At 42.5% G+C, this 12,267-nt stretch overlaps 1 protein-coding gene across 1 annotated transcript in view; it reads left to right on the top strand.

The window, feature by feature from the left end:
- The first annotated feature begins 672 nt into the window (after positions 1 to 672).
- The window catches only part of LOC308369264 (uncharacterized protein), a 29,803-nt gene continuing 18,208 nt past the window's right edge, over positions 673 to 12,267 (top strand). The window contains exons 1-16 of the mRNA XM_080843617.1: positions 673 to 809; positions 2,202 to 2,267; positions 2,949 to 3,104; positions 4,264 to 4,410; positions 4,636 to 4,764; positions 5,245 to 5,412; positions 5,545 to 5,730; positions 5,832 to 5,954; positions 6,095 to 6,208; positions 6,850 to 7,132; positions 7,508 to 7,623; positions 7,717 to 7,834; positions 7,926 to 8,017; positions 8,162 to 8,321; positions 11,149 to 11,255; positions 11,408 to 11,531. Of these exons, the coding sequence (XP_080699743.1) occupies positions 2,223 to 2,267; positions 2,949 to 3,104; positions 4,264 to 4,410; positions 4,636 to 4,764; positions 5,245 to 5,412; positions 5,545 to 5,730; positions 5,832 to 5,954; positions 6,095 to 6,208; positions 6,850 to 7,132; positions 7,508 to 7,623; positions 7,717 to 7,834; positions 7,926 to 8,017; positions 8,162 to 8,321; positions 11,149 to 11,255; positions 11,408 to 11,531 (2,068 nt within the window). The 5' untranslated portion in view covers positions 673 to 809; positions 2,202 to 2,222. The remainder of the gene's footprint in view (positions 810 to 2,201; positions 2,268 to 2,948; positions 3,105 to 4,263; positions 4,411 to 4,635; positions 4,765 to 5,244; positions 5,413 to 5,544; positions 5,731 to 5,831; positions 5,955 to 6,094; positions 6,209 to 6,849; positions 7,133 to 7,507; positions 7,624 to 7,716; positions 7,835 to 7,925; positions 8,018 to 8,161; positions 8,322 to 11,148; positions 11,256 to 11,407; positions 11,532 to 12,267) is intronic.

The following is a 12,267-nucleotide window of genomic DNA, read 5'->3' as shown; positions in this document are numbered from 1 at the left end:
CCAAGTGAGACATTCAAAGATGACAGTCGCTTGCACACTTTACTATCACTGGTTAAGTTGACTGTTCACGGCAGGCCAAAAAGACCTTCAGGCCTTAGTAAATGTCTTGGTGCTCCTGACGTCCTGTACGCTTGTGTTCTCAATCATCTCTTGTCCAGCTAATGGCAAATAACATAGATTTATTGACACTATTCTGCCCAAGTATTTGTATAATTACAAGGCCTTCTCGCATGTTAGAAGCATTGGCATCATCAGCAAGGGCGTATGAGTATGCATCCTCTCATTCAGACAGAAACAGTGTTGAAGAACATGTAAAGAACATTTAAGTATTAGCTCCTATGTTTGCATGACTGGTATGAATAAAAAAAAGCCTATAACCTATCTGAGGCAGGAAGGGGCATTTCAGGTGAAAACACTTGAGCTTCACATTAGCCTTCAAACCTTACTGATTGTCAGATATTATGTTTATATTCCTTTATTTAGTGGCAACACGTGAGTGTAAGCTGGACAATTGTAAAATGTAAACACCCTGTATATATGATGCATTTTGCCTGTAGGGCCTACTTCCTGAGTGCTTGCCCACCACTAAACTAGCACTACTGTCTTAAACTAACAAACAGTACAGCGTGAATCTCAGTTTGACACTGCGCATGCGCGAAAAACTGTTCACCTGACGAAGATGGTTGGTGCTGACTCGAACGAAGTGGTACCCTTTAAACATGTAAACATGTAACGCAGAGTTTAATTCCGTTTAATTCCGTCTCAAAGACGAAACAACACCGATCAATATCCATGCGACATTGAAGCAGGTACATTTAAGGCTACAGTATCGTGAAAGTCAGATTGATCTAGTACTCTCAATCGGCAAAAGGTATGCTAACTAACGTTAGCGAGCTAGCAACATATCCAGTGTCATATAGCAAGCAATTGACGGCATTGCTAGTAAGCTAAGCTAGGCTAACTATGTCGGGGTTGCTAGATGCAAGAGGTTCTGGTTAACCTTATTGCTCAGTTATGTATACATTTTTGTGTGTTGAAGACAAGGTCCCCGGTGTCCCCGTAGGATGTCAATGAATGCACCATTTGTTTATTCCGCTATATGCTTACATTATATATAACTTTATCCGGGACACCTAGCTGTCCACAGACTACTGTTTAGATAGCTATCCTAGAACATTAGCAGATATCAAGCTACCTTTCCAGCTAGTCAGCTGTCTATGCTACCATGGGACGAAATCTAGCTTCAGAAACAGATGCCTGCAGTTGCTAAATACATCTTCAGTGTCGTTTATACTATCGCCTCGCGTAATAACTTCATTATAACATAGATAGCTAACTTGGCAAATAAGCAATAGCATGTTATCTTAACTTATTTGAATGTTTCGTCTCGCAGCGCTGTGTCACAGTTCAACTGCTCTGCCAGTGAGTCTTGGCTAGCTTACTAGCTGTTGCTGTCTAATTTAGCGAGTAAGAACGAACAACGTTAGGGTTATTTTCACTAGGGACTAACGTATAACTTTAAGAGTTTCTAGCTAAGGGAAGTGGGTGGTTTTGAACTTCACCCAGCAAACGCAAGCTGTGTATGTAAGTGTATGGTTTGTTGTGCGGTCGTTGAACTGAATTGGTTCAGTGTTTTCAGACTGAAGGTATTTGACAGTCCTTAATTGAGTTAGACTTGGAAGACAACCTTGCATCACAAGGATTCTCTTGTTTAGGCAGAAGAACTGTGTTGTTTGTGTGTTATGCTTCAGTTTTTACTTTAAGGTTGACTTGTGCTGATGGTATGCACGTTTGAGCAAGAAACAAGTTTAGCCTGATTTCCTCCTTCCTTCTATTCGGTCAAGTGTATCCGGATCTTTGTTTGACAGATTTTTTTCTGTACTGTGAGAGTAGGCTGGGGTACTTATTGAAGGGTGAGATCAATAGCATGTGATGTGTCCGCCAACCTACTACTGAGATATTCTCCCGACCCACAGATAAAATGTCATTGACGTATTTTAACCCTCTCAATAGATTGAATGATGATAAGTGTTGATGTTGAATGACCAATTCACAGATAATCTAAGAAAGCTTTATACCCCAAGTGCAAGTATTCACATTTTCAGTGCAGGAATAGATAATAAGGTATTAATGCTGTTGTTATCCGAGTGCAATTGTGCTGAATAAATAATGGCATGGTGTCTTCCTTTTTGCCATCTCAGTCCTTCACCTACGGCTAAACCATGCTGAAGTGGTTTTCTGGAGAGGAGGGTGCGGCTGCCCAGGGTGTAAGTATCAAAAAGGCATAATACTGCATTAAGTGAAAAATATTAATACAATTGCTAAAACTGTTGGGCTGTTGGGCTTTTCTATTTGTCCATATTTTCAACCTGATATCTAACATCCAACATCCATATAGACTGTTGCTGTCAATGTAGCTGTTAGCATGTATTTTGCATAATAATGCATAACTAGGCTCTTATTATGACCCTCAGTACGGCTCTAGTTTATCCTGTTGTGCTCAGTTGCTCAGTGGGGTCTGATCCCCAGTCAATGAGGCATAAGGCTGCAGGGAGAACAGTGGAGGGAACAGATTAGGAGGGGTTTATGGAAAGTGCTGACCTCACAGCTTTCACTGGGGCATCCTGGCTGTACTCTCACCCTCGGGTGGTGCTTCCTGTGGTGCACTCATGTCTTTTCTCACCTTGACCTTATTGCCACGCAAATGACATGCTTTTGTTTGGTATAATCCCAAATCAGATGGGATTGTAGTCTTGTTTTACAACCATGTACACAAACTCACTGCATCAACTGTGCCAGCTATGCTGCCGGTAACAGCCTGCAGATGTTTACTCTAGCTCATGTTGTGACTGCTGTGCGGAGAGGCCCAAACAGCAGCACAGTCCCTGTATTCTGTGCCATTATAGTGTGCTCTGAGGTTTGAGCTTGCTTGTGTGTTTGGGTTGCAGGCCCCAGGCTCTCCTCAGGGAAGTGCTGGTGGAGGAAGTCCAGTGCTGTCAGAGGTGACGGAGCAGCTGGCCCAGACCCAGCAACTGGTCGTTCAGCTGAAAGAGTTTATCCGAGAGAAGGATGCGGCACTGGGTGCCAAAGATGAGCAACTGAAGGTAGAGTGCTGGTTTACACGAGCAAAGACATTCAATTATTCTGTCATTTCAAACCCTGATGTGTCCATTTGCCTTAGTTCAAGTGAATGCATTGATGTATTTTCCACATGATAATCATAAATATTGTTATTTAAAGGTGCTATATGTAAGAATTTTTGTTTATAACATTCCAAAATGAACAACAAATTGCAACAGTATGTGAAGAAATAACCGTTATGACGTAATTACAAGAAGGCCTATGCTCTGTGTTGTCCAGATATCTACTAAGATTAGCATGCTAATCAGCTAGCTCTGACCCGTCCACTCTCATAATGCCACTTTGTACTTCAAGAGGCGCTTGTGAGCCAGTGTAACAAAAGCAGCAAAGTAAGGATGTCATCACTGGCATAAGCCCACACTAAAATCCCTTTTCAGAGGCTAAAGTATTGACTATTAAAGTGTTTGTTAATTTGTGGGGAAATGGAACGCTCTATTATTCAGAGCCTCAATCCATTTTCTGAGTTCTGGATTGAGTTTACAGATCGACTCATGCATGGCATGCCACTCCATAATAATAAATAATAATAATAATAATCATAATCATGTAGCCTAGTAGCAAGCCCACTGCTTAACATTAATGGTTAGACTATCAGCTTGCTTAAAAGCTTGAGTGCTTAAATGAAGACTTAACAGTGTCTGTTTGCCTCGACTAAGTTAATGTAACAATATAAATATCAATTGATGTGTGCATGTATTGGTAGGAGCATTCAGCTTATTCGATAAAACACATCACTCAGCAGTTGTTAGTCCCATAGTCCCAATCTGGTGACAAACAATCACAACTCGGTGGGAAGTGACCAAGTGGTTTAAATAAGACCAACATGCTATAGAAACAGAGGGGCTCCCTCAGTCTGGAACAATGGTGTTCTGTCCGTGCAGTTTGACACTGCAGCCCCACTGTTCTTCCTATCTGTTAAATATTGACCAGCACCAGATCGTAGTGCAAACACACAGGGCTGAAATGTGTGTCCATTGTGTGTAGAGGGCATTCTGTTGGGCCCTTTTTTATTATGCCTTTTTGTGAACTGGTTATGAAATGCCAAGTTCTCCAGAACGTTTAAAAAACTGCAATTCCTTGGTGGTTTCCAGCCCTCACTGAAAGACTTTTTAATCCTCTCAGACAGAGAAAGAGTCATGTGAGGCCAAGCTATCTAAGATGAGGCTGCAGCACAAGGCCAAGGTCACCTCCCTCAACGCCCAGCTGGAGGAGCTCAAGAAGCAGCGGGGTGAACCCCCTGGCAAGGGCAGCCCACTCAAGATCAAACGGGTAAGCATACACCCGGCCACACCTAGTGCCAAAGCCCAAACATGACCCTTCAAGGCACACACAATACTTAATGAACAGAAGTAGAATGGCTATACAAGTGCTACTTGTCTGTGTATGACTGGTTCCCAAGCAATTTCAAAGCCACATGATGGCTGTTGACTCATAATGATCCCAAATGGGCCAGACATGTCATGTTCATGGTAACCATTGCTTCTGCTCCTGCAGAGTGGCAGTGGGGAGTTAGGAGAGGCTGAGTCTTCAGCAGCCAACCGAGGCAAGATCCTTCTGCTGAAGAAGAAAGTGGAGGAGCTGGATCAGCAGCTGTCTCGGAGAAATGAGGAGCTACGGATCAAGGTACATCTGTCCTACAGATAAAGTGGTCACCTCCACTCCTCATACTGAATAAAACAGTCTTTTCAGCGACAGTTTTAGACATTTCTGGGGCTGCATTTTGTGGAAAATGTAGGGTAGTCTCCCTAAATGTCAGATAAATAAACTGTTCTCCCCACAAAAATGTTAGGAATGAGACACAGTGAAAGATAGCTTTTTAACTTGTACCCCAAGGCTACGTGCTTCTTTCAAGCATTCTTTCAAGCATTGCCAGGAAATGTGATGCCTGGTTTTCCTGTTGCTTAAGAATATATGCAGGCAGATCCATGCTGTATTTGACCATTGTTTACTCTTGTTCTTTCTTTTTATGTTGGTTTTTGTTGTGTATCACCTTGTGTCTCTCTGTTACTGCATGTGACTGTTTTTTACACAAGGATAAGTCATTCATTTTGATTGACTTTTTAAAATATAATTAATTATTAATCTGTGTGTGTGCTGTGTCAGACCCAAGAACTGGAGACCCAGCGTGAACGTGGCTTTGAAATGGATGCCATGCTGGTTGAGAAGGACAGGAAACTGGCTGAGAAAGAGGCGTACATAGTCCACCTGCAGATGGCAGTGTCTGGAGAACACACTCAGGCTGTGCCCGGCTCTGTCACTCAGGACAGCCAGGCAAGTGCATTTAAGCCCATCAAACTAGTTCTTTTATTGATGATGCAGGGTTATATATACCTATACAATTCAATATTTGGTAAAATATATAATTTACTTTTTACTATTTGCTAAATATGATGTGTTCTGTAGGTTCAGTCATCGGAAGGCAATGGCTCTGTTCAGGAGCTTGAGTTGCTGGTGCAGAGCTTGACTAAGAGAGTGGGGGATGGAGAGGAGAGGTCCAGCCTCTTACAGGAGCAGGCGGACAGCCTGAAGGCCCTGCTGGAGGCAGAGAAAGCCCATTATCAAGAGAACGAGAACATGTACAAACAAAATGTAAGATAGCATGAGTGGGTTTTGTGATTCTTATTTTGTGATCAGGGGCACCTAATCTCTTTGCTGGGTTTATCTGAACGCGCATGTGGTTGTAATTTCAGATCCAAACATTCAAGGACATAATAATGCAGAAGGACAATACACTGCTGGAACTCAACCAACAACATGAGCAGGAACTCTTTAAACTAGCAGCAAAATCAGACGCCAGCGCAGACCTTGAACAGGTAATCAGTCATACATATTTATAATCCCGGACGATGTCAGAGGGCATAAAACTGTCCCAAGAACCCTTTTTATAATGAAGAAGTTAATGATTTCAGCATGAATTGATTATGGAATTGTTCAAATATATGTGTTGTTGCAGCTCCTGAAGGCCTTGAAGCAGAAACTACATGAAAAAGAGGAGGTGTTGCTGGGAAAGGCTCAGGTTATCGAGGTTCTCCAGGGCGAGGTGGATGGCAGAGACCAGCAGATTAAGGTGAATATTGTATTGCCTTTCCGTTGCATTTTCCCTAGTGTGCTGAGGTGCTCTGCTTGCTTGTAGACTCTTAATCGTCTCCGTGTTACACTCAGTTTTACGATGCCATCTCACATCTCTTTTTGTTTAGACACTCTAAGATTGTCTTGCATAACTGAGATTAAGACTAGTAATCTGTTTAGTCATAAGATTTCAGGGTGTTGATTAGAGAACCTTTTCAATTAACATTTGCAACATATAATACCCAAGCCAAATCACGTCTAATATCCACTTCACAATCCAAATTTCAAATTCAATTTTCAAATTGCATTCTAAAATTCACAGATTCGGTTTCCAAGAGCACTGTGTGGTTTCTGGTACTAAAAAAAACTGGCCACCTTCAAAAAAGTGGATTAACTCCTTAAAACTCATTACTTACCAGAAGTAATTTACTCTTAGTTGTAGTGCTTCCCCTGAACAAACAACATTTGGTCAGTTGTAGTCACCAGTAGTTGTAGTCACCAAAAATCACCAGTAATTCACTTTCCTTGGTAAACCATATATAGTGGCTATGATTTGGCTAGTCTAATGTAGTGTAGAAGTTACAGAAATGGACTTTTAAAAAGTGTGATGTTAAATGTCCTCGTCTCCACCCTGTACAGGAGTTGGCTGAGCGCATGCGGCGTCTGCAGGGGGAGAGGGAGAACCTGCAGTCTAAGCTGGAGGCTGAGAAGCATGTGATGCGTGCTCAGCTGCGGGACCTCATGCAGAAACATGAGTCGGAGCTGCGGCGCGTCACAGAGAAACACGAGCAGGAGATGTCCGAGAAGGAGCAGGCACTCTGCGGGCAGCTCCAGGACCTCCAGAGGTCCCCTGCGCCCACGGCCGCTGTCTCTGATGCTTCCATGGACTCCGGCTCAGCACATAGGCTCTCAGAGCTGGCAGGTAGTCTGATTTCTTCAGCATCATGGCTGTCAGCACATCTATGGCTGTGGCACTGTGTCTGAGCATGTTTGTGGTTGTCTGTGATATTTGTGATAATCGTCCCCTTTTTTCATATTCTGTAGTTTGTAGATAAACATGATGGTAGAGATGTTTGCTGTATGTGTAGTCAGAAATATATATAATCGTTTGTCCCATCTTTGAAATGCTGACCAAAGTGAGACGAAAAAGAGATCCTTGTGTGTTGCGTTTTGCGTCGTTGGTTTTGTCAACTTTGTCATCATTTTAGCATGGTGTAGACTTACATTTGTGTATATATAACACTCCCTGTTTGTTTTTTTCTTGCTGTCTCTTTCAAAAATGTTCTTATTCTCGTAGCCCAAGTGAAACTTAAAGCAGAAGATGCCAGCAAGTCCGAAGCGAAGTTCTTGAAGATGAAAGCATGGTCTAAGACTCGCATTCGACAACTGGAAGAAGAGCTGAAGAAGGCCCAGGCAAGCCATTTCACTCAAACTAACTGTGTCTACCTGTCCTGTTGTTGGTGTAGATGTTTTTGACCTTGGTATCATCATTTAATCTCTCCTCAGTCTGGAAGCTCAGCTCCAGATGTCTCAATCCTTCGTAGCCACGTAACAGAACTGGAAGAAGAGAGAGAAGAGATGCTCTGCAAACTGGACCAGTATGATGACCTTAAAGCCAAAAATGGTAGTTTTGGACTGGACAGTATATTTTTTTGTAACTGATATGGCCTAAGGGCAATCAAAATGTGTAAACCTCATTCATCTGATGTTTGCAGAAGTGCTGGAGGCCAAGCTGGTTGTGTATGAGGAGCAGCAGAGGAAGATGCAGTCTGACTTGGAGCAGGTCACCAAGAGAGCTGCCTCTCAGGTCAGTTCTCCCCCTCTACTACTGCATGAACTACTGTTGATTCTCAGCCTCTCCAAGTGCAGCGTGCCTCAAAGCTGGTCCTGTCAACCACCATGACTGCTTTGGTATGTGCCCTAATTTTATTGTTTGCTTTGGCGCCCACAGGCCAGCGAGTCTGGCAGTGTTGATGAACTGCAGAGTAACGTCCTGGAGTGGCAGGATATGGTCTCCATGGTGACCGATGCGGAGGCGGCCCGTGACCAGGCCTGTGAGGAGAAGAACTCCATGGCTCTCAGGATGAGCCATATCGAAGAGGAGAGAGAGGGTAAGGAAAGACAGCGGGGATGAGCAGACTGTCTAGCGCCGCAAAAACACTAACAGGCCAGAGCTGTAATAAACCTGCCAGTGGTGGTGTGTTCGGCTCTGATGGGCGGGGTAGTAGTTGAACAGATTGAAAATGAACAGTCATGGTATGCTTGACTTAAGTGAACACACTCACTCATAAGCCTTCAGCTTGCAGCTGCTGCTAGTATTGAAAAGGCCTCTCGCCTTCTGCAAACATCCTAAGAATTGTGTTAAGGAAATATGTAGTCTCCACCCTTGCTGGTTGAAAAGCTTCTCAAACAAAAAGGGAAATAATCTAAACCAAACCCTTTAGTCAAATTTTCTTTCATTGGTTCATGAAGGCCTTAAATCAAGTGACAATTTGAAATCACCACCTGTAGGACAGTCACATAAAGAACCGATTTCAAAGTGTCTACTGATTTAAGTGTTAACTGTTATCCCTGGATATTGCTTGTGAAGAGACCATGTTTTGATTCTGATGTCACAAAATGCCCTCGTAAAGCACATTATGTCATTTTTGTCCTGATTATGACCTCCTTTATCTGTTTGACCCTACAGTAGTCCAACCCAAACAACAGTTTGTTTTATTTTGTGTTGTCCCCTCCAGTGTTTTTGTATTGCCTGTTCATTTAGCATGACGCCTTTCATGACAGCGTGTTTATTTTTGTCTTTATTTCCTCTGTTCCATCAACATGGCGAGCGTTTGCTCTGAGCCCCAGCCCCCCTCCACCTCTCCTCCTGCTCTTTGGGATGGGTGCAGCCACAGAGAACAGTTTCCCATCAGTTTTGTGCATGCAGGTCTCTCCCCACCCGACCCCAAACAGCCAGCTCCACCTACTGCACTGCTGTGTGTTTCCCAGAATCATTTTTTCTCGAGGGGCAAACATTCACCAGTGCAGTAGAGGTTGGCAGTTTACCCTTCATTATGTGTTTCTGTCCTTCCTTCCCTTCCCCCTTTTCTCTTCCATGGTTCTTCATGCCCTGGACAAGGCCCTGTCCGCCAAAATACCTTTATTAACATGCAGCCGTGCAGTTTTTCCTCTGGTGGTGGCAATAACGTATTTAACACTCAGCTGCCCCCGAACATCAGTGTATGTGTAGGATAGAATTGAAACTGCAATTTAAATGGTTGGACCGAACCTTTTTTTTTTTTTTTAAATCATGCAAGTTTAGAATGTCTGGTTTGCCAAGCTGGCTAGCAAATATTAAAAGTTCACACCAGACGTATTTCAGCCCTTCATATTAGATATTTTATCTCCGCATTTGCATCAGCTGTTGTTATATTTTGCTGCTTTAATTAAGTTAATAGCAAGTTACCCCAGGCTCCTCTTTATATTGAGCTATTTCAGGAAATGGCCATTGGATCAAAATGATCAGAGTTCGAATATAACTGATGTTGCTGGACATTGATTTGACCCTGATCAAACTGGACTGTACAATTTCATAAAAAGTAATGAACCGCTTAATATTATAGCCCTCATCACACAATTCCGCAATATACTAATAGTTCTGGGTTTTATTTGTATTTGTCTTGGCTCAGGCTTTGGACTGTCCTCTAGTCATTTCCCATGTTCTTCATTAAACACAATTTGCCTTTCACTCTGTACTAATGTTACATACTAACATCACTTAAACCGTGTCACACCTATGCAGAGCTTCATAGAGGACCACAGGAGCTGCGAGGTATTCTCTAATAAAAGCAATTGAATATTTTCAATTGAAAAGAGACCAAGTCGTTTTTTAGTGTTTTCTTTCCATCCTCCAAAGTTGTTTCATCAAATTATTTAATTATATATTGTTTAAATAGAGTGATTTTAGTGTTCAAATTGTGCCATTGAAGAAGCTTAAAATGCAGTCCTCTAGCATTAGTGTAGAAGCCTTGCATGGGAATGGGTGACAGAACTTCTCCAGATATTTGGCTCAAATATGTTCCACAGCTGACAATGCCATATATCTTGCTTCATTGTGTAGCTGAATACCTTCATTTTCTTGGTGTCTTGGTAATCCTGCTCATATTTCCTCCCTAAGCTAAGCCTCTCCCTGCATCTGCGTTCGGTTAGACCCTCACCCTGATATCACAAAACAGATGGGAATGTGTTTTGTGCTGCTTGATTGTGTTATAATGCTGATTTGAATTTGTTGTGATTGCACCTCCTTCTCAATCACCAACCCAAAAATTAGTACCGTTACAAAAGCAACCAAGTCGGTCGGTGCTGTGTCTCTGTGACTTCCTCATTTCAGAGTGGAAGAATATGCTCAGCTAAAGGCTTGAGTTTCAGCACAGGTCATACAATTCTTTTGAAGAACAGTCATCGCCTCACCTCTACTTTGTGTTTAATGCTCTCAATGCTGGCCGTAAACTTGTCCTTGTGATGTGCATGGCTTCCTCTCCCCCCAAAGCTGCTTTATTGTGCACACACAAACAGGCATTGACATTTAGACACACTGGCAAATCTCATATACAAACATATTCATGAGCACTTTCTTGTAATCCTCCACTGTTCACTGATGAAAACGTGCATGGATTTGTGTAAACTGCTGTGATTGTGTCATTGTTGTCAGGAGAGAAAGCACTTTGTTGGTGCTTTTTTCTCTTCCGCTGTTGTCCTCTTTAGTAGGCTCAGTATCTGTCTTCACCCTGCCTCTTCACCTGTCCCACTCCCTCATCCAAGTCGTTTCCCTCTCCGACTCCAAACCCCTATCCTACCCCACCCCCACCACTTGGTTAAATGTGTGTACTCCTACCCCTTCCTGTGGCACAAAACTGATTGAGGATGACTGGTTCTTTCCTGGCTGCTCCGATCCAGCGCTGGCCAATCGGCAGCAGGAGTTGGAGGAGGAGCTGGCCCAGGCCCGAGGGCATCGCCATCAGAGGGTCAAGAAGATGGGAGACCCTGGCACCCGCAGCCTGCAGGTATGTTTTACAGGATAGGATATGACCTGATTGTGTTTGTACAAACGATTTCATTATCTTTTTTTTAAGTTAGAGTTGACTTGTACAAGAAGGATATTACCAGAATCGAGTCATAAATCTTTGGGGAATATGTTTTACTGAATGTGTTGCAGGAGGACTTGGAATTTGATGTGCAGCAGTCATTCCCTGATCCTAGCAGTCCTTCGGGCAACACCACTCCAATGGAGGGAGAGAACATGGGAGGTTGGTGGCCTGAGTACACTGCCTCTAATACAGGTGTGAGACCCACTAGACAGTTTATATTAGCATGCACATCATTTGTGTCACCAAGCATTTGTGTATCTCCATAGCACTATAGTTTGGATTTTTTTACGTTTCTATTACCATGACTTACCACTTCACAGTGTTTCATCTGAAACATGGATTTGTGTGTATCTAACACATCAACATAGTGCACTCATCGCTTTGGTTGACCAATATTTTTAGTTTGCATTTCTCTTACAGTGAACATTTATTTGAAGCATGTGCGTGCTGGTTGAACTGCCTAGTTTCGGTTCAGTAGAGTGTGCTGCCGTCCTTTTATTGGACACATTGAACTTGTGAGTTGTCTTAAACATGTAGGTGAGCTGAAGGCAAGTGTTGGTAAGTATTTGATTTTAATGATTATGAGATGTTCTGCCTCATAGTGTCAGGTCAGGTTAAGGGTTTCTTTTTTGTTTTTGAAAACTTCACATTCTCATTTCATTCTCTCTAAATAAATGTTAATTTATAATCTAAATTCGATTTCCTAATCACTGAACATACGAAATCCTTAACCTGTCTTTCTATTGTAAGTTTTAAGCAACTGTGAATTGCTGTGAACATAATCATTTCTCAAAGCCCCTTATTTAAACCATTTTTGCATGTGTGTATTGATTACTTTTTATTGGTTATTGATTGTATTGAAAAATACACACTTTTGCAGTGCTATGGGCTCATGTGTGTTTGTGTTTGTATGTGCACTTGCACAACA

This window comes from Sprattus sprattus (assembly GCF_963457725.1).
Source record: "Sprattus sprattus genome assembly, chromosome: 8".
NCBI classification, from domain to species: domain Eukaryota; kingdom Metazoa; phylum Chordata; class Actinopteri; order Clupeiformes; family Clupeidae; genus Sprattus; species Sprattus sprattus.
The sequence above is the reverse complement of the archived record's forward strand: the minus strand, read 5'-3'. Positions and strand labels throughout refer to the sequence as shown.